The 27,838-nt window shown below is 37.1% G+C and overlaps 1 protein-coding gene across 6 annotated transcripts; it reads right to left on the reverse strand.

The window, feature by feature from the left end:
* Positions 1-10,944: 10,944 nt before the first annotated feature.
* On the reverse strand, positions 10,945-27,403 carry LOC309476598 (uncharacterized protein). 6 transcript variants are annotated; one of them, XM_082139702.1, is made up of 12 exons: positions 24,964-25,536; positions 24,772-24,852; positions 23,434-23,487; positions 22,166-22,231; positions 21,974-22,054; positions 20,657-20,710; positions 19,493-19,558; positions 19,301-19,381; positions 17,607-17,660; positions 16,201-16,299; positions 12,402-12,480; positions 10,945-11,643 (listed from the first exon to the last, which is right to left on the reverse strand). In XM_082139702.1, the coding sequence occupies exons 1-10, from the start codon at positions 25,027-25,029 to the stop codon at positions 16,285-16,287; spliced, it is 618 nt and encodes a 205-aa protein (XP_081995828.1). In that variant the 5' UTR covers positions 25,030-25,536; the 3' UTR covers positions 10,945-11,643; positions 12,402-12,480; positions 16,201-16,284. The 6 variants fall into 6 exon arrangements, with proteins under 6 accessions (XP_081995828.1, XP_081995832.1, XP_081995827.1 ...); XM_082139706.1 differs by lacking the exons at positions 10,945-11,643; positions 12,402-12,480; positions 16,201-16,299; positions 24,772-24,852; positions 24,964-25,536 and adding exons at positions 25,829-25,944; positions 26,646-27,403 and having other exon boundaries at positions 17,241-17,660; XM_082139701.1 differs by lacking the exons at positions 10,945-11,643; positions 12,402-12,480; positions 16,201-16,299 and having other exon boundaries at positions 17,241-17,660; positions 24,964-25,539.
* Between the last annotated feature and the right edge of the window lie 435 nt (positions 27,404-27,838).

The following is a 27,838-nucleotide window of genomic DNA, read 5'->3' on the forward strand; positions in this document are numbered from 1 at the left end:
CGTTTTTAAACTTCAAACCAAACTTGGGTCTTCAGCCGACAAAGTTTGAATCTCGTCTGGCTAGCGCGCTTCCCGTAATGTTTAACGTTAGGTCAGTAGGCGGAGAGAAGACTGTCTTTTGTTGGTGTTCGAATGCATTTGACCACATGAGCGTTTACACTGCAAAAGCAATCCGGTCGAATGTGTTTTCGACTACCTCTGGAAGTGGACAAAAGTGGACAAGCTCAAAACGTTTTAGACCCCGTTTACACCTGTATTTAGCGTCGTCCACTTGTGATCCGATCAACCAAAACGCTTCTTAATACCAGGTGTAAACAGGGCCTGAGAGTTTGTGATGTGTCAAATGAACTCAACTGGCACTGGACAGACACATTTACATCAGTCTATAGCTATGGTCTTGTTATTGACTGGCAAAAAAGTTCCTCACCCAAGAGAAGACACAAATTTTGGACTAAGCTCATGAAGGTCGCCAGTGACATTGTCCTAAATTGGCTTTGATTTTAACAGACTCTTTATTAAATTGGTTTATATATATATATATATATATATATATATATATATATATATCTCAAAAGTGACAGCACTTTCTATCCACAAAAGAATCCTTTAAATCATATGTGATAAAGGCTATAGAAGGTGAAGTGTAAAATACACCCATACTGACATATATTTAGACCGCTCTCAATGTCCTTATTTGCTACTCTTTTAAGTTTCACAAGCTCCTGCCTAAAAAGACCAGAGGATTGTCTCCTAAAGTTGTCACTTGCGATTATCTTTGGCATTTGTTCCTTCGTCTGTTCTAACTGTGGGTCTGGTAACACTATACGCTCAATATAACAATGTCAGGTGTCGTGAGCCTGCAGTGAAGCTCTGACAGCAGGCAGCGTGTGTCACTGGAGCCCATTGTTATTTTGGAGAGAGCATGTGTTTGTCTTGTAGTGGCTCAGATTTCTTGGCCTGTGCCGAGCTTGTCCACCGCACCGGGCCCAAGTCGCCATGATGGATGGCGACCCCGGCTGCCGGTGTTCACCCCCCGATGCCGTTCTCCCAGTACATTCCCCAGGATCTTATTTACATTCTATCCAAAGAGCAGAGGGTCTTGAGATGTCTTTTTATGGGACACAATGGCTCCTCCATGTCAACTCACACCACGTCAGATTTTAGAATAGAGAAGACAACCGAGCTGAACTATGTCTCACCTGTCCTGGTTTGTCTGTTTCCTCAGATTTCTGTCATTGCTCCAGTGATGTGAGGAGGATATTAATGTGAACCTGGCAGACAGTGAAACAGCTTTTAGAATACCACCTTAAAATGCTGTGTCGTGTATATTATCGAGTATAATGTATATTGCTATTGAGATTATTATATATTTACAGTGCCGTTATATAGGCCTAGGCCTATTTTCTTTTTATTTATATCATTGTTTTCAACAAACCTTAATAGCCATATGAACAGGGTTTGTTTTCTTTTAGCTTTAATATTTGTTTCTTTTGGATTTTATCAAACCTGGTCAATTGTGACATTCACTGATCAAATATTTCTGAATTATGACTGTTGCTGGCCAATGTCTCTTCCTAATTTCTACAAATAAGGCAACATAATTTAAACTCAAATAAATATTTAATGTAGCCTACATGAATTTATTAATAAGTAGCTGCAGGGTAGGGATAATGAAGTTTATTTTGTGATAATGTATATTATCCCTTATTTTAATGCATCTTAAAAGATTCTCTTGTTTCTATTAATCTAGCTTCAAATAAAAATCAACCAACAGACTAACAGAAGGAAATCTCAGTACCTACGCATCATTTCATTTAATGATTGTTTTGATGAATGAATATGTATTAGCCATCAGTCCAAAGAATATCAATTGAGTTGAGACGGTTCCCCTGACAGAAATCCTACCTTTAGATTAATATTTTCTGATGTGCGTTTAATATTTAATTCATGTGACTTAATTCGAACCACAATGGGGTAAACATCCAGAAAAAAAGCAAAAACAAAGGGAGAAAGAAGGAAAAAACGCATCGCCTCAGCCGAATCTCGCCTGAGGTCTCGCCACAATTACCCTGAGGAGAACTTCACCTGCGAGTTTCCCGCGCTTTTCCATTCTCAGCCACGCGCGCCCCAGCACCGCCGCGCGCCGAGCTCTTCTACTCACGAGGGAGGAATCCGACGCGCTTCTCCCGGCCCTCATTGCGAAGGTGTTAATTGGCCTCCTGAGTTTGCAGAATTGTCAGGGTAAAAGGTGGTATCCTTGATGTATCAGCACACTTGCCACCGGTGACTGATCCTGTCAAGTCCAACATGCTTCGTGCATATCGTATGTCTCATTAAAAAAGCAGACCATCGATTAAAAAGGAAAGAAAGAAGAAAAATGCTCAAACAGTAGCTTTGCCTTCCTCAAAGAATGTCTGTTTATAAGTAATTAATGTTTGTCTAGTAGGTACATAGACTTTTTCTTATTTTCCATACACAAACTTTGACTTTAAGTAGGCTAACTTTTTTGTATAGCCTATGTTATATGACCGCATATAACCGCTAAAAAAAATCTACTTTATTGTTGTTAAAGTACAGTTTAATCATGAGAAACTAATTTATTAGGCCTACTTTAAAAAGCCTCCGCTCACATCTACAGAATATCTCCTCTGTAAAAAAAAGAAAAGAAGTTGCTGCCTTACATTTTTAAGTTCAATCAACTTGGATGTTTGTCATTTCAACTTAAATTGCGATAAACTAACTTAAAAAACTAGTTGAATCTTGTATAGCTTTCAACTAAAAGCTGAAAATTACTTATTTTGATGAGTTAAAGCACTGTAAAAAAATGTTTTTTGACATAGCTTGTTGAATATATAATTTTTTACAGTTCAATCACTTCAGGTTATTTTAGGGCTACTGTGTTTTTTACTGCTTTTTGCTAAATCAGAAGGGTTGAACCCCACAAGGGAGGACAAAGAAAAAGGTGTATGTATTCTTTTCACGTATAGGCTACGTGTGTAGGCCTACAGTGTTTCAACAGCATTTCAAAAAAGGGCAAAATATCAGTTGTAAGAAACAGAAAATGCAAAAACGTTTTCCATATGGTGACAACCTTTTTATATTAAATATATAGAGTTAATTGATCAAATACAGTGAAGGTTCCCACTTAAGCAAAAACAAGTTGTTTTTTCTCTGGAGATTTGCTATAATATGAGTGATTTCCTGCTTTTTATGTGGCATGTTTGTGTTATTGATTGTGAAAGCTTCCAGTAACCCTTAACGTGAAAGGATTACAACTCCTGACCTTGTGTTAAATGTGTTTCATGATGATGATTATTATGATTTAAATCCTCCTCAAAATCTAGGCAGCCTAAGGGAGCCTATTCTTTCATAACTTGCGGAAAGTTAATACTCACACTTAGTAATCTTACTGTATAGCTGCATTATTTTTAAAAGATAAAGGGGTTTCGACACATCAACTGACAAGCAACAACATGTCTTTGAATACGATAATGACTACTGCTTGCAAAACATAACAAATGTTTGCTGAATTTGTTTCCCAGGACGAAAGTCAAATATTAACCACCTCTCCACCTGCAGTCCTGTTTGCAGTTTCCAGTTCTGTCAGATATTTCTCATCTGAATTTTGCATTTTTTTTTTTTAGGCGGGGGACTTCATTTGGAGCTGCTGTGTTTCATTTTTAATTTCATGCATGCATTTTGGATGCTTCCTTCGTATATGTCTCGGCCCGTCAAAAGTGTAAACAAGAAGGCGATGATTATTTAATTGAGAATACACACCTGTCAGACAACATTCGGTTCAGGCCGTGTTGAGCCACTGTGTGTAAATCAATAGATCAAAATTTACGAGTCATAGCAGCACAGAATTCAATCAAACCAAACACTCTCGTGAAGATATGCTATAGGGTTATGTATTATTTATTCACCTCTCTTTTGCTCAACTTCTTAAATATTACATTAATAATTTAGCTTTGCAATTAAAGCATTAATAAAGACAAATCAAAAATGCATCAGAGCTTTGAAGGATGATCCATCTAATGGACTTGTTCCACTGACCATTTGCTGAGACAGATCTGGGACCGGAGACTCCGACAGTGCCAGGTGGATGGGTATTTCTCTTTTGTTCATCCCTCCGTCATTTATACCTCCTAAATAAAGCTGTGGGTCAAAGGGCGGCTTCAGACGCTGGGACAGGCATGTTTCCACCACTGGAGGTTCATCTTCCTCACTAACCACAGTGTGTGAGATGCATAAAGGAATCCAGTGACCTTCCCATATGAGTCTCAGTGGTCAGGGATTTTGTTGGAATTTTTTTTTCGCGCTCTGTCGGCAATATGTTATTTGGTTGTAAATGATTCAGCCTTGGTAAAACACATGAAAAGTCCATGCAAGTTGTTTACTAATGGCAAATTAATTAGAAGTAGTTTGTTACCTTGAATATTTATTTGGCAAACAGAGATTGTAGTTCAAGTTAGAGTGTTTAGTGACAATTTACAACTTTTGTGCATTATATTTCTAGTAAATATTAATAGATCAGAAAGTTGTAATGTTTTATACCAGTTTTAGTAATAACTCTGTAATCAACTTTTATGTTAACTGATTTTGACTGACAACAGTGCATATACAGTGTGTTATTAAAGATATGAACATTGTCTTGGTAAAGCGATGCCTTTTTCAGATATATATTGCCACCTTGTGGTCATGAATTCTGTATATACACACCCTCCAAAAAAAATTTGTAAGCAAGTTCAAACATTTTTATTGATATTTTGTTTTTCCAAGCGTCTTTGTCTTCTGACCAGGGTTACCTAAAACTAATATTATTTTTGTTACTTTAAATAAAATCAACGTTAACTGAAAAAACAAAACAAAACTATATAGGCCTACATATGAATGAAATATTAATTATTATGAAATATGAAAAATATTAATTTTATTTCATATATATGTAGGCCTATATATATAAAGAAAACTAAAACGGAAATAAAAAAATCATAAAAACTAGGTTACATTGACATTTACAAAACAATAACTAATAAAAATTACAAAATCACACAATAAAATTACAAAATCTTTAAGGAGAATAAAAATGAAAACGAAAAAAATATATATATAAATTAAAAATATATATAATAGTATCTCAATGATAAACACTGGAAATATATAGGCCTACACATACATTATATGTTAGGACTAATAAATCATTGTATTAATCAATTTGACAGCACTAATATATTGATACAACAGGGCTAAAGAAAGGCACACCTTATGAAAAATGCTTTTCAATATAGTGTATGATTGCAGCAAAATATATATGTTTGTATTTAACATTTATGAAGCAACAGATTTTGTGTGAAAATAAATCATAAAAGTGGTTTATTTAGTTTAAAAATCGTATAAATGTATGAGGTGGCGAGGTGGGCCTTTTACCCCACACACGGGGTAAAAGGCACAAAGAATTTATACAAATAATACACTAAATATACTAAAACAATATGTTTTTAATAATGTCTAAGTTAATACTTGTTCAAACCAACCACTTTAGCAAAGTTTGTACTATTTCTGGTTTATTTTTCTAATAAATATACTGTCATTAAAATGTATGGCTGTTTATCATCATGTTAATTATTGTGCCTTTCGCCCTTACAGCAGGGGCGCATTTTACCCCATATACCATACTTTTACATATTCTTCTGTTATTGAAAAACTGTTGCTTTAATTACCTTGGAAATCTACGGAAGCGTATTACATTCACTTGAGTTTTTTTTTTTTACGAATTAACGAGTTAATTATCACAGAATTACGATATCATTTTTCATGAAAAAAAGTTTTTGCTCTGTTTTTCTGAATTAACGAGTTAATTATCTCAGAATTACGAGATCATTTTTCATGAAAAAAAGTTTTTGCTCTGTTTTTCTGAATTAACGAGTTAATTAATCTCAGAATTACGAGATAATTTTTCATGAAAAAAAGTGTTTGCTCTGTTTTTCTGAATTAACGAGTTAATTATCTCAGAATTACGAGATAATTTTTCATGAATAAAAAGTTTTTGCTCTGTTTTTCTGAATTAATGACTTAATTATCTCATAATTACGAGATAATTAAGTCATTAATTCAGAAAAACAGAGCAAATATTTTGTATGAAAAATTATCTCATAATTTTGAGATAATTAAGTCATTAATTCAGAAAAACAGAGCAAAAACTTTTTATTCATGAAAAATTATCTCGTAATTCTGAGATAATGAAGTCATTAATTCAGAAAAACAGAGCAAAAACTTTTTATTCATGAAAAATTATCTCGTAATTCTGAGATAATTAACTTATTCATTCAGAAAAACAGAGCAAACACTTTTTTTCATGAAAAATGATCTCCTAATTCTGAGATAATTAACTCGTTAATTCATATAAACAGAGTAGATTATTTTTCCTCAAGTGAATGCAATACGCTTCTGTAGAAATCATTAACAATACATGTTTCTCAAAATAGATTCAATAATTGCATCGGTTCTCATTGCCTACTTAAATGTACAACATTTTTAAAAAAAAAATTAAAAAGCGGATGTTTTGGAAAGTGATGCGGCAAGTGTTTGTGCCATCTAGTGGTTTAGAGGAAAATCAAATCTAAGGAGCCTTTTACCCCGTGGAGTCTTTAGCCCTGTTATATTGTTTTTGTTAATTAATCGTTAATTTAATTATATAATTAAATTAACGATCAATTTACAAAAACAGTAAAGAAAAAAATAAATCAAACTCCTTTATTTGGTTACTTATGTCTAAATTACTGAACACTCTCATAGTTTGTTCTATGACCGTTTTATTAGAAAGTCAGGAGCATTAGAATGTATTCTCTATTCTAATCGCTATAATAGAGCATCCCGTCCCGCCATCCAAAACATGAAACACAGACAAAGGAGGAGGACAGAGAACAGAATATGAGTGAAAACCCTCCATCTTTCAGCCCTGAAAGGCCCTGTAAATCAGCTCGACTGCACGTATAGACTCAGTGTTTTGGAACAGGGAGATTGTCCCCGCTGCATCGTTAGGTGCTAATAAGACACACACACACACACACACACACACACACACACACACACACACACACACACACACACACACACACATACTTGTTTTTGTGGTATAGAAGGACACTGATGCCCAAACAAGTTTGGTGGTGGTATATGGGGACACCCCTTTCCCAATGCCCTACAGTGATGATACAAATATCAAAAATTTTGTTTTAATCTGCAGATCACAAATCTGACTTCAAATGTTCTATACACACAACAGAACAGAAAATATGACCATATGATATTTTGGTGGTACACAAGGACATTCCCGCCCATCCTAAAATGTTCCCGCCTATGACATAATTGTGATTTTTGGGGCCCGACTTGATTATGAGGACACTCTTTTTACAATACACTAAATATGTCATTTCAGTGGATTACAGGGACCAATGTGTTTTACTGGTACATGACCACACACACACACAAACCTGACAACCCAGTGTATTACCAAGACTAAGGTGATTTAAGAGGACTGGATCTTAAACACAATACACAACTGCATAATCCAACATTATAAGGACGAGTGTGTTTAATGGTACATGCCCACACACACACACAAACCTGACAACACGGTGTATTACCAAGACTAAGGTGATTAAAGAGTACCGGATCTCCAATACAATACACAAAACAACTTGCAACATTACAGGGACAGAAGTGTTTTAGAAGTGCTTTAATTATGAATTCAATAATATCATCATAAACATTGAGTTTTTTTCAGTTTTACCATGTAATACAATCATGTCATGCCATTTTAAGGGGAAAGTGACATCCACAAACTTAAAAACATGGTCAATAAAACTTGCACAACTGTGTGATCTTTCAGAAAGCATACAGTATCATTACTGTTTTGACATATTAAAATGACAAACAGATGAACCATTCAAAACTTCGAAAAGATTGACAAAACAGCCCTTGGAAACAGGCACAATTTAAAGATGTCATTAAACAGGCTTTGAAATGTATAAAATGAACTCACTCAACATGCAATATATGCTGCAACATGTAGAGAAACCGACTTACAAGGGACGGTTTACCTAAAAAGACAATTCTGTTATTTCCAGAAAATGTAAACAGAATTGTCAAGTTTCAAAGCAGAATTACAGAGATAACAGGAAAAGTATTCAACAAAGTTAGTTTGGGCTGTACATCAGCTCTAGAAGAGTATAGTGTCATTAGAATACAACCATCATTGTAAGTACAAAAGCTCTCATGTGTTTAGGGCTGGGTATCGTTCAAAAAATTTCGATACCAATACCGATACCGATACCTTGATTTCGATACCGGTTCCTAAACGATACTTTTTTCGATACCAATTTTATGAAATCCATTTTAACAAGATTACATAACACATTACCTCAGAAAAACTTGGTGTTATTTTTTCAGTTTGACTCATGCTCCTTAGCCAGTGCACAAAGGAACAAAAAAAGCACAAAGGAACAAAATATTCCTTATACACAGGGCCTGAAGTTAACTTTTTTGAGCACCAGCCACTGTGGCAGGTGGATTTAAAAATCCACCTGCCACAGTAACTTTTTACCAGCCAGTTTTTTTTTGTTTTTTTTTTGCCTCATAAAGGTGAAAAATAGAAATCACACAAACATTGTTCTTTAACTTGTAAGAATACACATTTAAGTGCTGCATCTTTTTATTCATTGATTTGCTGTGTCACAGACATAGTCATATGTCATATTCATACTGACTGCTGCTAATCTGAGTCCACAAAAAAGGAGCAGATGCACTCCTCTTCCTCCACTGCTGCTGCATCTTCATGAGGTCTGGTCTCCTTGACATGTCCCCACCACTTTTTGACATGTCCCCACCCCCACCAGAACTGGGGCCCCCCACATCCAAGACAAAAATGGTTTGGCCACTGATCAAAATTTGATGTTGTCATTTAATTTGAAGTTCAGTACGCTCAAAATGTCCGGTCAGCACAAGTCCGGTGCTCAGAAGAGGAAAGAAAAGAGAAGAAGAAAATAGAGGTTTTCTAAACAAATATAAAAATAAAATAAAAAAAAGCGGTGACGGTGAAGCTGGAAAGTAAAGTCAACGTAAAGCAAGGTAAGAAACAGCGCAGCAAACGCTTACGAGCATTGTCAGGAGTTTTCCTGCATTTAAATTTTTTGGGCGGCCGAAGATTTTTGTACCGCCAAAGCCGTCTCGATTTTTGTCCTGCCAAAGCCGTCTCGATTTTTGTCCCGCCAAAGCCTTATTTGATCGGTAAGTGATGTAGAATAGAATGACTGCTTCGCCTGACAGGGCGATAACGAGCAGAGAGAGCCCCGGTCCGGCCGCGCGCGCGCGCACTCTCACGTCTTCAAACAACACGTCGAGCGCTGTCTTGCGCTCTCTCACTCGCGCATATTAATCAAAGTCAATTGAACCGTTAAGCAGAACTAAATTAATATTAATATTACTGGTAAAGTTACCGGGTACCGGACATTTTCTCACTGGTTCCCAACTCAACATACACACGCACACACATCTGTGTAACTGTCATTGTACCATAACCAACGTCAGCTTTGCTTTATCTCATCTCATCCCATCTCACCAACAGTTTAATACTGTTAATCGCACATCCAAAACATCGTATTTTACGTCGCGGACTTAAAAAATAAATAAATAAAAAAACAGACGCAAAAAAACCAACAACTAATGAATCACTCGATTCTCATTGGCTACCCGCCAATGTGGCAGGTAGATTGACAGTTTTACCCGCCAATTGCAAAATTCACCCGCATTTGGCGCGTGGTCGGGTGTTAATTTCAGGCCCTGCTTATACATATACATAAGGAACAAAATATTTTTTTTTTATATAGAGCTCATGCTCACCAAAGCTGAATTTGTCTGATCAAAGATACAATAAAACTTGTAATATTGTGGAATAGTATTACAATTTTAAATCTTATTTGAATATATTTCAAAATGTAATTTATTCCTGTGTTGTCAAAGCTGAATTTTCAAAATCATTACTTCAGTGTCACATGATCCTCCAGAAATATGAAAACAGTTTTTGGAAACTACGATACATTTTTTCATGATTCTTTGATGAATAAAACATTCAAAAGAACAGCATTTATTTAAAAAAAGGAAATCTTTTGTAACATTACACATGTTTTAAGGTCATTATTGATCACTTTAATGCATCCTTAGTGAAAAAAAAATTCTGACCAACCAACACATTATTGAACGGCAGTGTACACTCAGTAGGTCATTATTGCAATATAAACACAGTCAGAGTGATCAACAAGGTATATCTTCATTTACCAGTCGAAGACGGAGCAACTTTCTGCTCTTATGTTTACTCGTGCACTGTCAAGGGCTTCATCATATCTGTCGCGGTACCGTCTTTGCAGCAATTATTTTACCACAAATACTGCATCGCGCGCTGTTGGCATCGAGCCTGGAGAAATGTATCCACACTTTTGATCGACATCTTTAGGGTATTGTGAGTGTGTGTGCTCGCGTCTCATTGAGTATGTGCGCGAGTTTGTGTGTGTGTGTGCTCGCGTCTCATATGAGAATGTGTGCGTGGACAGTTTATGTGCGCGCGCGCGTCTCATATGAGTATGTGCGCGGAGAGTTCCCCGCGTCTCGTGTGTGTAGAGTTCACGTGTATGTGCGCGAGCGACTTTAGGCGTGTTGTTGTGCATTTCATATGTATTTGTTTGAGCCCTGACGTTGACGAGTTAACCCCTTAGGTATCGAAATATGGTACCGAAAAACAAGTCATTTTTCGATACTCGATAGTATCGAGGCAATTCGGTCGGTACCTAAAAAGTATCGAACTCGGTACCCAGCCCTACATGTGTTTAGAGAATACTAAAGCATGTATTCTTCTGTACAGAGAATGAGAGAGAGGCAGAAATTGAAAACCCACGGAAAGGATCATCAGCGGTCTTACACTGCTGGCATTCAGTCAGTGTGGCCAGTTTTCCTTTGGTTATACACTCACCGAAAGGATTATTAGGAACACCTGTTCAATTTCTCATTAATGCAATTATCTAATCAACCAATCACATGGCAGTTGCTTCAATGCATTTAGGGGTGTGGTCCTGGTCAAGACAATCTCCTGAACTCCAAACTGAATGTCAGAATGGGAAAGAAAGGTGATTTAAGCAATTTTGAGCGTGGCATGGTTGTTGGTGCCAGACGGGCCGGTCTGAGTATTTCACAATTTGCTCAGTTACTGGGATTTTCACGCACAACCATTTCTAGGGTTTACAAAGAATGGTGTGAAAAGGGAAAAACATCCAGTATGCGGCAGTCCTGTGGGCGAAAATGCCTTGTTGATGCTAGAGGTCAGAGGAGAATGGGCCGACTGATTCAAGCTGATAGAAGAGCAACTTTGACTGAAATAACCACTCGTTACAACCGAGGTATGCAGCAAAGCATTTGTGAAGCCACAACACGCACAACCTTGAGGCGGATGGGCTACAACAGCAGAAGACCCCACCGGGTACCACTCATCTCCACTACAAATAGGAAAAGAGGCTACAATTTGCACAAGCTCACCAAAATTGGACAGTTGAAGGCTGGAAAAATGTTGCCTGGTCTGATGAGTCTCGATTTCTGTTGAGACATTCAGATGGTAGAGTCAGAATTTGGCGTAAACAGAATGAGAACATGGATTCATCATGCCTTGTTACCACTGTGCAGGCTGGTGGTGGTGGTGTAATGGTGTGGGGGATGTTTTCTTGGCACACTTTAGGCCCCTTAGTGCCAATTGGGCATCGTTTAAATGCCACGGCCTACCTGAGCATTGTTTCTGACCATGTCCATCCCTTTATGACCACCATGTACCCATCCTCTAATGGCTACTTCCAGCAGGATAATGCACCATGTCACAAAGCTCGAATCATTTCAAATTGGTTTCTTGAACATGACAATGAGTTCACTGTACTAAAATGGCCCCCACAGTCACCAGATCTCAACCCAATAGAGCATCTTTGGGATGTGGTGGAACGGGAGCTTCGTGCCCTGGATGTGCATCCCACAAATCTCCATCAACTGCAAGATGCTATCCTATCAATATGGGACAACATTTCTAAAGAACGCTTTCAGCACCTTGTTGAATCAATGCCACGTAGAATTAAGGCAGTTCTGAAGGCGAAAGGGGGTCAAACACAGTATTACTATGGTGTTCCTAATAATCCTTTAGGTGAGTGTATGTGCCTTAAAATGTTCAATTGCAGCTGTAACTTCAGCATTTGACCAGCACACTTTTTGTCCTTTCCACAAGGTTTTCTATTCCTACCTCACATTCATTCTCTGTACAGAAGAATACATGCTTTAGTAAACTCTAACTATATGAGAGCTCATGTACTTACAATGGTGGTCATATTCTGATTTAAACCTCAGGTACCTTGAGGAACTTCAGTGGTTTCTCGATGGGCATCTTCTGAACACCTGTAGGAAATCAGTTATAGACAGATCAGAAACTCAGATGTAACTCAAACCTGCATCTAGAACTTAAAACTGGTTATACATCTGATATCTAAAAATTACATTTCAAATGACACTCATTATTCTGGAGATGGAATGTTGTGTTAAACATCTCCTTTTTAAAGTTTTTGACCAACATGAACATGATAAACTTATTGGTTTGGTACTGATTCCATTAATTTTGTTCTAGAAAAATTGTTATTTATAATAATATCTGATTATTGATAACTGATTTTTACAATTAATGGCAAAAGGAATGTTTAGAAATGTAATCTGATATTATCTACTGACACACTATAGCAGGGTTCACCAATCTCGGTCCTGGAGGGCCGCTGTCCTGCAGAGTTTAGCTCCAACCAGCTCCAACACACCTGGTTGAAAGTTTCTAGTATGCCTAGTGAGACCTTGATTATCTGGTTCAGGTGTGTTTAATTGGGGTTGGAGCTAAACACTGCAGGACAGCGGCCCTCCAGGACTGAGATTGGTGAACCCTGCACTATAGTATGATATATATATACATACACTATGAACAAAATTCTAAACGCTTTTGTTTTTGCCCCCATTTTTCATGAGCTGAACTAAAAGTTAAGACTTTTTCTATGTACACAAAAGGCCTATTTCTCTCAAATATTGTTCACAAATCTGTCTAAATCTGTGTTAGTGAGCACTTCTCCTTTGCCGAGATAATCCATCCACCTCACAGGTGTGGCATATCAAGATACTGATTAGACAGCATGATTATTGCACAGGTGTGCCTTAGGCTGGCCACAATAAAAGGCCACTCTAAAATGTGCAGTTTTGTGTGGTGTCGGGGGGTGGGGGGTGTGGGGTGTCGGGGGGTTGGGGGTTGGGGGGTGTCGGGGGTCTGGAAACAAGTCATTATCTGGTGTGACCATCATTTGCCTCACGCAGTACAACACATCTCTTTCGCATAGAGTTGATCAGGTTGTTGATTGTGGCCTGTGGAATGTTGGTCCACTCCTCTTCAATGGCTGTGTGAAGTTGCTGGATATTGGCAGGACCTGGAACACGTTGTCGTATACGCCGATTCAGAGCATCCCAAACATGCTCAATGGGTGACATGTCCGGTGAGTAATGGTGGCCATGCAAGAACTTTGCAGAATGGGGCCGTGCATTATCATGCTGCAACATGAGGTGATGGTCGTGGATGAATGGCACAACAATGGGCCTTAGGATCTCATCAAGGTATCTCTGTGCATTCAAAGTGCCATCAATAAAATGCACCTGCGTTCGTTGTCCATAACATACGCCTGCACATACCATAACCCCACCATGGGCCACTCGATCCACAATGTTGACATCAGCAAACCTGTCTGCCATCTGCCCTGTACAGTGAAAACCGGGATTCATCCGTGAAGAGAACACCTCTCCAAAGTGCCAGACGCCATCGAATGTGAGCATTTGCCCACGCAGGTCGTTTACAACGACCAACTGCAGGTCGAGACCCCGATGAGGACGATGAGCATGCAGATGAGCTTCCCTGAGACGGTTTTTGACAGTTTGTGCAGAAATTCTTTGGTTATGCAAACCGATTGTTGCAGCAGCTGTCCGGGTGGCTGGCCTCAGACGGTGTTGGAGGTGAAGATGCTGGATGTGGAAGTCCTGGGCTGGTGTGGTTACACGTGGTCTGCAGTTGTGAGGCCGGTTGGATGTACTGCCAAATTCTCTGAAAAGCCTTTGGAGACGGCTTATGGTAGAGAAATGAACATTCAATTCACGGGCAACAGCAGGTGGACATTCCTGCTGTCAGCATGCCAATTGCACGCTCCCTCAAAACTTGCGACATCTGTGGCATTGTGCTGTGTGATAAAACTGCACATTTTAGAGTGGCCTTTTATTGTGGCCAGCCTAAGGCACACCTGTGCAATAATCATGCTGTCTAATCAGTATCTTGATATGCCACACCTGTGAGGTGGATGGATTCACTCGGCAAAGGAGAAGTGCTCACTAACACAGCTTTAGACAGATTTTTGAACAATATTTGAGAGAAATAGGCATTTTGGGTACATTGAACAAAATTATAGATCTAACTCAAAGTTCTAAGACTTCTTCTGTGTATATAACTGGCTTAAAACCATTTTTCTTTGGTGAAAATACTAACGTAAAATTGTACCACAATATATATTGGTTTAAAATAATAATAAACATGTTCATAAACACAAACTTGTTATGCTGGGTACACACCAAAAGATAATCAAGCTGATTTTGGGCCGATTTCCCCCTTCTGACAATCCTAGCTGTGTCCCGATTATCTTGATGGTTATAGATTATCTTATCAGATTTTCCCTTGGTGTGAGGTGTGTTAAGAGTGTCCGAACCTGATCGGAAGAACGTCGGAGCCGCCCTGATCTCGAATCGCAAATATTCAACATGTTGAATATTTACGATCAGAAATCCTGAAATGTGGGGGGAAGCCCAAGGACAAACGCGTGCATGCTCTGGAGATTATCACGTGAAAGGAAACAATATCCAATCAGAAAGCGAGATGAAGGAAGAAGGAAGCATAACAAATGCAGTCATGGCGGCACAAAGTGAAATTGATGTGGACAGCAGAGATGGAGGATCAGCTTGTTGATTTGTGGAACAAATGTTTACACAACGTGTTGTGTAAAACTTTTCCAAACACTATCATTGCAATTTCTTCCTGCATATCGTCCGCCATGCTTATTCTGAGGTCTCTAGAGTGTTAACAGTCGAGACTCTGATTGCATGGTCTTTAGGGTTGGGTATCTAGAACCGGTTCCAAAATGCCAAAAACAGGGGATTCGATAAGACGTGCGCACTTCAATTCCGCTTATCGATTCCTTACTTTGGTGATGCTCACATGCGCGAGGTGAATGGCAGTGAGCATTTGTTTACAGTTGTATTGATCTGCCAGGACCTGCCTGCCGCACATGCGCTGTACATTATATTTACGATGGCGGAGCGCAGCAGACGTTCAAAAGTTTGGTTAAGCTTTTCAAAAAAAGATGAAAATACAGCGAATTGTATCACATGCAAGAAAGACATTTCATGCAAGGGAGGAAGCACCTCCAATATGATGAAACATTTGCTGCAACACAGGGTCAATTTGAAGGAATGCAGCGCATTTGATTCGGTGCGATCTCTCAACAGCAGTACCACAGGTTTCCACACACCAGATAAAGCTACTAGCAGCAGCAATAGCAGTCTCTCACACTCAGGTACAAAACTAGAGCCGCATAATTCTGGATAAAATGAGAACCAGTTTTGTTTAAAATAGAGATCATGAATAAATACATAAGACAATTAATACGAGTCGAGTCTATAATTCCTTAAAGTGTTATATATATACAGTATATTGTAAATTAAGATGCATTGTCACAGTTTTACTGGTAATAGCCTAAATGTAACAAGAATAAAAGGTAGAAAAAAGTATTTGCTCTCTTTTTTCTCTCCAATAAATATTGGAATCGAAACCAAGAATCGTTAAGAACCGGATTCGATAAGCAGAATCGGAATCGTTAATTTAAACGATACCCAACCCTCACGGTCTTTTCACATCATGGCACACCACACACTATAGGAGCAAAACGGTTAAATCTAGGATTTTTTGTCCTCATGTTTGTGGTCTATCACATTTTGAAAATCTTATAAGATGTAAAAAATCTTTTGGTGTGTAACCCAGCATTAGTTGACACATACCAACATTACTGGAGACGCCTGCAGCTCCAGCAGGAACATCACCTTCAGAACCGCTTTCATCAGGATCACTGGCATCAGAGTCCGTCATACTGATCTCATCTTAAAGAAAAAGAGACATTTAAAACAAGAACATCTTCAGTTTAACCTGTATTCAGAAGTCATTTATGAAACATGACAAATGGCACCGTTTAATAATAATAATCATATTAATAACAACTATAATACTTCACTAAGATCACTATTATTAGAATTATCGCCTAGACAGTGATATACTAATACTGTCAATGAAAAATTAATATTTTATAATGAGTATATTATTTTACAATAAGAGGTTATAATACTTTCTTAATTTCTTCACTTAAGCTGTTATACTGGCAGAAACCTGCAGTTTAAGTGAAAACAGGTTTATAAACGCATCTTATTGCAAAATTGGATTACCACAAAAAATGTGGATATAATGCGAATGTGAAAATAGAGAGTAACTGGTGCTGGTTGCGTTCCCAAATGCATGTTAAACTTATGGCACATGCAGAGATGGAGTTCACTGCATTCATTCCCTGTGAAACGAGGCATGGAAAATGCCAGATCATGAGCTGATCGAGCGAGCAAAGTGTGCTCTTCAGTTTGAAACGCAGCACAACAGACTACAGACTTACTTTCTTATCGTCTTTTGCGATTTGATAAGGGCATTAAGCCATGTTGTGCTTTTGATTTTAATATGTTTGAGAGATGCTTTGCCAAAGCAACTGCGCAAAAAACAAAGACAATTTATGTTATTATGAGGCGTAAAAATATTTTCGGTTCTTTTGGTTCAAACTGTGGAGGGACAGATTAGACTGTGGTGGGTCACTAGAGTAAAGGTAATTAATGGTAACACTATGAATTTTACTCCTCCCAAAAATGCCAAATTATAAACAGGTGAGAGCGTATTTTAGGCTATATGACACGTTATAGTGAGATATGACAGCGCTTCTGCAACACGCATCACTGCAGATGAGTAGCTGAGGATCTCTTCAGCATGCTGATGCGCAAAATACAAACTAAAAATAAATTAAAGTAAGTCGCAGATGCTCAACACACAGTCATCTTCATTAAAAGTAGTGAGAATAAATGATTTTACCAGTGCTGATGCTACTCTCTCTCCTATTGATCTTAAAATTAGCTGATACAAAAAATGCTGCTCATAGCGGTAGCTTTCGATGACGTGAACACAGTTAAATCTGATATAGCGCGGGAAATGAAGATCGGATTTATGTCTGTTTTGTGCAGACACATTTATGTGGCCAAGTGTAAATGGAATTGTTTTGACAATGAAATGACCAGGTGTAAAACAGCCCCAAAGATGATGTGAAAAAGTTCTTACTAGACTAGCATTTCCTAAAATGATGCAATGCTCTTTTTATTACCATCTCAACACAGTCTTGATCCTCCAATGATGATTGTTCCTTCTCAGGGCTCACCTGAAAGCAAGGCAAAGAAAGAAAAAATAAACATCTATTAGATACAAAGGATTCAGAGATTCTCCAAATGAAGCAGCACAGATACTTGACTCCATTAACACTGACTGATCACTGTCATAAAACATAAAATTAAAACAATTTCACATTATCAATGATATACTTGAGCAAAAGAAGGCTGATGACGCCAAACTAATTCAGGTATGATGGGACATTTCAAACAGTGACTTAAGATTTAAAACACTGTGACATAAGTTGTAATCAAGTATAAAGTTAAAACCCTATAAATATATGGTCATAACCAATCAGGGATGCATGAAAATAATGCTCATTATTAATGTTATCATTGTCAATCCGATAAGAAAATTAGGCCGCTATATTAACACTAATAAATAATGGATTACTTCCTTCAGCTTCAGATGTGCGCTGTTCACCATGATGGTTTTGAAATGTTTGAATCACAAATCTGTGAAATCAGCGCATTGTTACAGGGAGAGTTCGCTTGTGGAATTGTAAGTTGTAATATTTTTTATTTTTGTTATATATCTGATTTATCTCATATAGGATGCATTTGGCTGAGTTAATGAGTGCTGCAGTAAACACTTCACTGTAGGCCTACCGGTGGTCAGCAAAACATTAATTATGATTGGGACTGTCATATATACATAACACTATAATGAGCAAACTATTGCATTAAAAACGTCGTGAATTCTTTGGGTTTAGTTGCTGTGTTTCAGCGTGTTGTCCTGGGAGGAGCGCATCCACAACAGGAGTTTCACTATGTAATAGTTGATTACTATTAATAATAGCTCAAGTTAATCTGTGCATGATTTTGTGCAAGTATAAGTTGTAATATTGTGTTTCTTTTGTATAAATATCTAATTTATCATATATAGGTTGTGTTCCGCTGAGCTAAAACCATCTAACAAAGCCTCAGTTTAGGGGTGTTCCTTCAGCTCTTTAGGCCATTTCATTTTAAGTTTAATGTTGTCTAATAACTTGTTTGCATTTTAATTTCATTTGATTTATTATTATTATTATTATTATTATTAAGGCAATAGATGTTTTGGTAAAACTTCACAATACATATGTTATTGCATTAACTAACATGAACTAACAGAGAAAAACTTTTGTTAATGTGAGTTAATAAAATATGTGAGTTCATGTTAGTTCACAGTGCATTAAATTAACAGATACAACACTGGATCCTAAAATGTCTTGGAAAATGTTGAGATTAACGTTAAGTAAGATAAACATTAAGTAAATCCTGTAGAAGTATTGTTCATTCATTGTTAGTTCATGTTAACTAATACTAACAAGATGAAACCTTTTTATAAAGTATTGCCATTTTTTTTATAAAGAAAGTTGGAAATATGAATGTAAAATTCATTTTAAAAGTTAAGGAATCTTACATTAGGCCACTGTACTGTATATGTTTGATTTATGTTGAAGTGTTTGGGACATTGGCTTTAAATGATGTGCATTTCGTTTTTGTAATCAGGCTTTCAAAGTATATCAAATTTTGGATTTAGATTCATCGGCTAATATATCAGATATCGGCTTTCGAATATAAAGAATGATCAGTTATCGGCCCAAATGTTCATATCGCTGTATCCCTAATTTGATTTCCAAAAAAACAATACCTTCTGTACATCTCTGACTTCTGACTGGGACGGGTACGGACTCTTCATTTCGAGAGTGGAGGGTTCAACCTCACTGAGAGTCTACAAAACATCACATTAGACATGAAACAGTGGTGTAAATATGTGAACACTAGATCTCACAGATGTCTCTGCTTCGTTTGCTCGTTCTCTTCCAGCACAACTCTCACTTACTTTGTCTAGTCCCACAGTCAGAGCAGCACAATCACTGCCTGATGACCACTGGCTCTTATGGCTCATCTGAGAATATGAAATTAAGCGTTACATACAGAAACACTTCACCTAAGAGTTTAAAAAAAGCATTATAAATGGAATATATAAAGGATAATGTACAGTCAGTCAGTAATTAATACAAAATAAACTGACAGGATAATAAGGGTCCTGATACACAGCTACCTATCAATAAATATTTGCACATGAAATACTGATTTGAGATAATATACAAGATTACAAAATAGTTAAAGTTTTCAAATCAATATTTAAATATTTAAATGCTACCACAAGGTAATGTTCACGGCTTTTATGCATTACATTACATGTGTTTTCATTCCAGTGTGTCAGGTTGTGTGTAGCTTTACACCAGTTTTATGAGGACACTAGATTTATGAGGACATCATAAGAGCATGTTCCTGATGTTTGACCTTGACTGAAGAATCTCAGTGTGTTGTGTAAGTTTAACAGAATCCTGGTCTATGAGGACACTAGATTTATGAGGACATCATAAGAGCATGTTCCTGATGTTTGACCTTGACTGAAGAATCTCAGTGTGTTGTGTAAGTTTAACAGAATCCTGGTCTATGAGGACACTAGATTTATGAGGACATCATAAGAGCATGATCCTGATGTTTGACTTGACTGAAGAATCTCAGTGTGTTGTGTAAGTTTAACAGAATCCTGGTCTATGAGGACACTAGATTTATGAGGACATCATAAGAGCATGTTCCTGATGTTTGACTTGACTGAAGAATCTCAGTGTGTTGTGTAAGTTTAACAGAATCCTGGTCTATGAGGACACTAGATTTATGAGGACATCATAAGAGCATGTTCCTGATGTTTGACTTGACTGAAGAATCTCAGTGTGTTGTGTAAGTTTAACAGAATCCTGGTCTATGAGGACACTAGTTTTACTGGGACACTGGTAACTAGATACATTTGGACGGCACTGAGTTCAAGTGTGTGTATGTATGAGAGTGATACGAGACATTGCGCCTGTGCTAGATGTACAGTAAGTGATCGTGACTCACTTCTTACACACACAATCATAATTCAGGGACTGATAACTGTGGCAAATAATCTGTTTCTGAGGAAACAGAGTTATTACATTAACTTATTGGATACCTTTAGAGTTGCTGTATCTTGTTCAGGTTTCATCTGATTCTTCAGAGTTATCATCTGAAAAAAAAAAGTTGTAAAAATATATAAAAAAGACAAATAAATACTAATTTTAGTATCACTTATTGAAAGCCAAACAGAGGTTGCTATTTTTTACCAACTTCAATGATTATATTTAATCTGACAAGCACAAATAGTTTTCGCTATTGGTATTAGCCACAATGAGCTGTGAATTATGGGTTATCAGTATCGATCCTAATATTCCATATGTGTGTCCCGGTAAAACTAGTGTCCTCATAGACCAGGATTCTGTCAAACTTACACAACACACTGAGATTCTCCTGTCAAGTTAAACATCAGGACATTGCTCTTATGATGTCCTCATAAAACGGTGTCCTCATAAAACAGGTGTAAGACACACACACACACTTGACACACTGTAATGAACATGCATGTAATGTGATGCATTAAAGCCATGAACATTAACTTGTAGGGCTGCACAATGTATTGCTTTATCATTCATACCTATCTGTGGTAGTGACATTGCAGTATAGGCCTCTGTGAAGTCAGGCTATATAAAGACTCTGCCGTGTTATTTTACAGTTGATTCCTCAAGTTCTGTAGCTAAATGCTGTTAGACTTACCTGGAATATATGAGGCATTGTTTATTTCACATCTTTGTTAATTTTTTTTATCTCTGCTTGCAATTTATTATTTTCTATGCAGATGCAAACCCCTACAAAATCACACCAATCATTCTAGAATGATTAATTATTTCCAAATAGAGCTATTCAATTCATTTAGTGAAATTGCTTTTCATATTGAAAAACTTTTGTTAATGTGAGTTAATAAAATATGCGAATTCATGTTCGTTCACAGTGTATTAAATTAACAGATACAACACTGGATCCTAAAATGTCTTGGAAAATGTTAAGATTAACGTTAAGTAAGATAAACATTAAGTAAATCCTGTAGAAGTATTGTTCATTCATTGTTAGTTCATGTTAACTAATACTAACAAGATGAAACCTTTTTATAAAGAAAGTTGGAAATATGAATGTAAAATTCATTTTAAAAGTTAAGGAATCTTACATTAGGCCACTGTACTGTATATGTTTGATTTATGTTGAAGTGTTTGGGACATTGGCTTTAAATGATGTGCGTTTCGTTTTTGTAATCAGGCTTTCAAAGTATATCAAATTTTGGATTTAGATTCATCGGCTAATATATCAGATATCGGCTTTCGAATATAAAGAATGATCAGTTATCGGCCCAAATGTTCATATCGCTGTATCCCTAATTTGATTTCCAAAAAAACAATACCTTCTGTACATCTCTGACTTCTGACTGGGACGGGTACGGACTCTTCATTTCGAGAGTGGAGGGTTCAACCTCACTGAGAGTCTACAAAACATCACATTAGACATGAAACAGTGGTGTAAATATGTGAACACTAGATCTCACAGATGTCTCTGCTTCGTTTGCTCGTTCTCTTCCAGCACAACTCTCACTTACTTTGTCTAGTCCCACAGTAAGAGCAGCACAATCACTGCCTGATGACCACTGGCTCTTATGGCTCATCTGAGAATATGAAATTAAGCGTTACATACAGAAACACTTCACCTAAGAGTTTAAAAAAAGCATTATAAATGGAATATATAAAGGATAATGTACAGTCAGTCAGTAATTAATACAAAATAAACTGACAGGATAATAAGGGTCCTGATACACAGCTACCTATCAATAAATATTTGCACATGAAATACTGATTTGAGATAATATACAAGATTACAAAATAGTTAAAGTTTTCAAATCAATATTTCAATATTTAAATGCTACCACAAGGTAATGTTCACGGCTTTTATGCATCACATTACATGTGTTTTCATTCCAGTGTGTCAGGTTGTGTGTAGCTTTACACCAGTTTTATGAGGACACTAGATTTATGAGGACATCATAAGAACATGATCCTGATGTTTGACTTGACTGAAGAATCTCAGTGTGTTGTGTAAGTTTAACAGAATCCTGGTCTATGAGGACACTAGATTTATGAGGACATCATAAGAGCATGTTCCTGATGTTTGACCTTGACTGAAGAATCTCAGTGTGTTGTGTAAGTTTAACAGAATACTGGTCTATGAGGACACTAGATTTATGAGGACATCATAAGAGCATGATCCTGATGTTTGACTTTGACTGAAGAATCTCAGTGTGTTGTGTAAGTTTAACAGAATACTGGTCTATGAGGACACTAGATTTATGAGGACATCATAAGAACATGATCCTGATGTTTGACTTGACTGAAGAATCTCAGTGTGTTGTGTAAGTTTAACAGAATCCTGGTCTATGAGGACACTAGATTTATGAGGACATCATAAGAGCATGTTCCTGATGTTTGACTTGACTGAAGAATCTCAGTGTGTTGTGTAAGTTTAACAGAATCCTGGTCTATGAGGACACTAGATTTATGAGGACATCATAAGAGCATGTTCCTGATGTTTGACTTGACTGAAGAATCTCAGTGTGTTGTGTAAGTTTAACAGAATACTGGTCTATGAGGACACTAGTTTTACTGGGACACTGGTAACTAGATACATTTGGACGGCACTGAGTTCAAGTGTGTGTATGTATGAGAGTGATACGAGACATTGCGCCTGTGCTAGATGTACAGTAAGTGATCGTGACTCACTTCTTACACACACAATCATAATTCAGGGACTGATAACTGTGGCAAATAATCTGTTTCTGAGGAAACAGAGTTATTACATTAACTTATTGGATACCTTTAGAGTTGCTGTATCTTGTTCAGGTTTCATCTGATTCTTCAGAGTTATCATCTGAAAAAAAAAGTAGTAAAAATATATAAAAAAGACAAATAAATACTAATTTTAGTATCACTTATTGAAAGCCAAACAGAGGTTGCTATTTTTTACCAACTTCTTCAATGATTATATTTAATCTGACAAGCACAAATAGTTTTCGCTATTGGTATTAGCCACAATGAGCTGTGAATTATGGGTTATCAGTATCGATCCTAATATTCCATATGTGTGTCCCGGTAAAACTAGTGTCCTCATAGACCAGGATTCTGTCAAACTTACACAACACACTGAGATTCTCCTGTCAAGTTAAACATCAGGACATTGCTCTTATGATGTCCTCATAAAACGGTGTCCTCATAAAACAGGTGTAAGACACACACACACTTGACACACTGTAATGAACATGCATGTAATGTGATGCATTAAAGCCATGAACATTAACTTGTAGGGCTGCACAATGTATTGCTTTATCATTCATACCCATCTGTGGTAGTGACATTGCAGTATAGGCCTCTGTGAAGTCAGGCTATATAAAGACTCTGCCGTGTTATTTTACAGTTGATTCCTCAAGTTCTGTACCTAAATGCTGTTAGACTTACCTGGAATATATGAGGCATTGTTTATTTCACATCTTTGTTAATTTTTTTTATCTCTGCTTGCAATTTATTATTTTCTATGCAGATGCAAACCCCTACAAAATCACACCAATCATTCTAGAATGATTAATTATTTCCAAATAGAGCTATTCAATTCATTTAGTGAAATTGCTTTTCATATTGAAAAACTTTTGTTAATGTGAGTTAATAAAATATGCGAATTCATGTTCGTTCACAGTGTATTAAATTAACAGATACAACACTGGATCCTAAAATGTCTTGGAAAATGTTAAGATTAACGTTAAGTAAGATAAACATTAAGTAAATCCTGTAGAAGTATTGTTCATTCATTGTTAGTTCATGTTAACTAATACTAACAAGATGAAACCTTTTTATAAAGTATTGCCATTTTTTTATAAAGAAAGTTGGAAATATGAATGTAAAATTCATTTTAAAAGTTAAGGAATCTTACATTAGGCCACTGTACTGTATATGTTTGATTTATGTTGAAGTGTTTGGGACATTGGCTTTAAATGATGTGCGTTTCGTTTTTGTAATCAGGCTTTCAAAGTATATCAAATTTTGGATTTAGATTCATCGGCTAATATATCAGATATCGGCTTTCGAATATAAAGAATGATCAGTTATCGGCCCAAATGTTCATATCGCTGTATCCCTAATTTGATTTCCAAAAAAACAATACCTTCTGTACATCTCTGACTTCTGACTGGGACGGGTACGGACTCTTCATTTCGAGAGTGGAGGGTTCAACCTCACTGAGAGTCTACAAAACATAACATTAGACATGAAACAGTGGTGTAAATATGTGAACACTAGATCTCACAGATGTCTCTGCTTCGTTTGCTCGTTCTCTTCCAGCACAACTCTCACTTACCTTGTCTAGTCCCACAGTAAGAGCAGCACAATCACTGCCTGATGACCACTGGCTCTTATGGCTCATCTGAGAATATGAAATTAAGCGTTACATACAGAAACACTTCACCTAAGAGTTTAAAAAAAGCATTATAAATGGAATATATAAAGGATAATGTACAGTCAGTCAGTAATTAATACAAAATAAACTGACAGGATAATAAGGGTCCTGATACACAGCTACCTATCAATAAATATTTGCACATGAAATACTGATTTGAGATAATATACAAGATTACAAAATAGTTAAAGTTTTCAAATCAATATTTCAATATTTAAATGCTACCACAAGGTAATGTTCACGGCTTTTATGCATCACATTACATGTGTTTTCATTCCAGTGTGTCAGGTTGTGTGTAGCTTTACACCAGTTTTATGAGGACACTAGATTTATGAGGACATCATAAGAGCATGTTCCTGATGTTTGACTTGACTGAAGAATCTCAGTGTGTTGTGTAAGTTTAACAGAATCCTGGTCTATGAGGACACTAGATTTATGAGGACATCATAAGAGCATGTTCCTGATGTTTGACTTGACTGAAGAATCTCAGTGTGTTGTGTAAGTTTAACAGAATACTGGTCTATGAGGACACTAGTTTTACTGGGACACTGGTAACTAGATACATTTGGACGGCACTGAGTTCAAGTGTGTGTATGTATGAGAGTGATACGAGACATTGCGCCTGTGCTAGATGTACAGTAAGTGATTGTGACTCACTTCTTACACACACAATCATAATTCAGGGACTGATAACTGTGGCAAATAATCTGTTTCTGAGGAACACTGGTCGCATGGCACTGCTTAAGCATGGAAACCCTGAACTCACCTTTATAATGATTGCTGAATCTGCCCTGGAGCTCATCTTTGTCTGTAAACGGCATGTCCTCCTCCAGATCTTGATCTTCTCCTTCACTGACTCACTTCAGCCATCATCCCATGTGTCTGCGCGCATAGAAAAAGACTCTCATTAATCACGACCATTGCATTTCATTTGACATATTATTCAAAAAGCTTGTTTTAAATAAATTGATCAATTATGGTAAACAGCATTCAAGTTATTTTAATACTTTATTATTATATGATATTTAAGGAATATGTTAATTGATAACTATTCATTCATAGATTTCATTCACAATTGATACATTATAGGCAATAATAGTGACAGTATTAATAAGACTGAATCAGACTGACAGTTCTAATAATATTCAGAGTATATTTTATTATAGTCAGGAGTAATATGAGCACATATTTGTGTCTTAATGTGTTTAAAGCAAGCATAACTGTAGTAATATTAAGTTAACAGTAGCATATCAGGATACTGTACTGGGTGAAATAGCCTCCCCTTCACATACTGTAGTCATGACAACGCGTTATTATGATGGCTAGACTATTTTATGAGATCAGAAAAGGTAGCAGTTACAAATATAGTGCAATCGAAAACGAGTTTAAAATGACAAGCATCGCTGATTCCCTCATGTCAGTCTGTAAACAGAATCACTATAGGTCCGCTAGCACCGTTAGCATCACGCGCTAGCTGCTTTCTAACTGTAAAACGAGCAGCGAAGAGCACACAGAACATGCACAAACAAGCCAACCGGACCCACATGCTATTAGAGAAGCAATTAAACAACGTTATAACTTACCTTTTGGATAACAGTTGCCTTCATCAGGTCCACAGATGTCTTCTCAGGTGCAGAGTTTGTCCAGTCCAAACAGGAAATGACGTGACGACGAATGACTACACCTCTGATTACGTTGTACTTATCATAATATAAACGGGATTTTATTTATTTATTTATCATATATTTAATGCAAAATTAATAAATTACAGGCAAAAATACTTAAATAATTAGTATTTTGCATTAAGTTGCTACACATTTTAAAGCTGATTGAAGCTCCGCCCACTGGCGACATCTTGTTTTCGCGATCTCCCGCCTACCGGTACCGATCTGACCAATCACTAAAGCTGATTGAAGCTCCGCCCACTGGCGCCATCTTGTTTTCGCGATTTCCCGCCTACCGGTACCGATCTGACCAATCACAGGCCCCAAAGAATACACTTGTGTAAAAGATGCAAATTTTTGATGACGCGGGTGTAATACCAGGACCTGGCTACAGGGGCGCACTCTCGAAATCAGGGATACACTGTGTATGGTAAAATTTCAGGGTTTTGTGGTATGTAAGGACATGGCGCCAAACTTTGAGAGGGAGCTTCTGGAACGTAGTAAATGACATCTACGCTGTCGGATTTATGAGGACATGGCCTCTGTCCTCATAAACCCAAATGTCCCCATAGTGCTGGTGCGTATTCAGGTCAAAAGTCCTCGTAAACCACAAAAACAAACACACACACACACACACACACACACACACACACACACACACACACACACACACACACAGTCTACAAATGAGGAACCTGACACGACTGACCTCGGGATGGGGGTCATCATTAGGTCATCGCCCCTCAAACAATCACATCCCAACTGCTATGCCGATAAAATCACTGTGACAAACTACATTCTATACCAACCCATATCATATAAACTTATTGCTATAGCAGAATTTTAGCTTCAGACATACTTCCTTTTAGCATTATTCAAAAGTAGGCCTATCTCTTGTTATTTTTCAGGGAATGTCAGATTTAATTATTTATTAAATAATAAAAAATTATAATCATGTTAAAGAAGGATATCTTTAAACAGTCGAACTGTGAATTATGCAACAAACTCTTTGATACTCTGATAAGTAGGCTATAAATGTTTTACAAATCACCAGTCGCTGACGTCACTCACCGATGTCACAGTATAACCACTAGGTGGCAGCGTTTGTTTAG

The sequence above is a fragment of the Leuciscus leuciscus genome (assembly GCF_965113295.1).
Source record: "Leuciscus leuciscus genome assembly, chromosome: 15".
NCBI classification, from domain to species: Eukaryota; Metazoa; Chordata; class Actinopteri; order Cypriniformes; family Leuciscidae; genus Leuciscus; species Leuciscus leuciscus.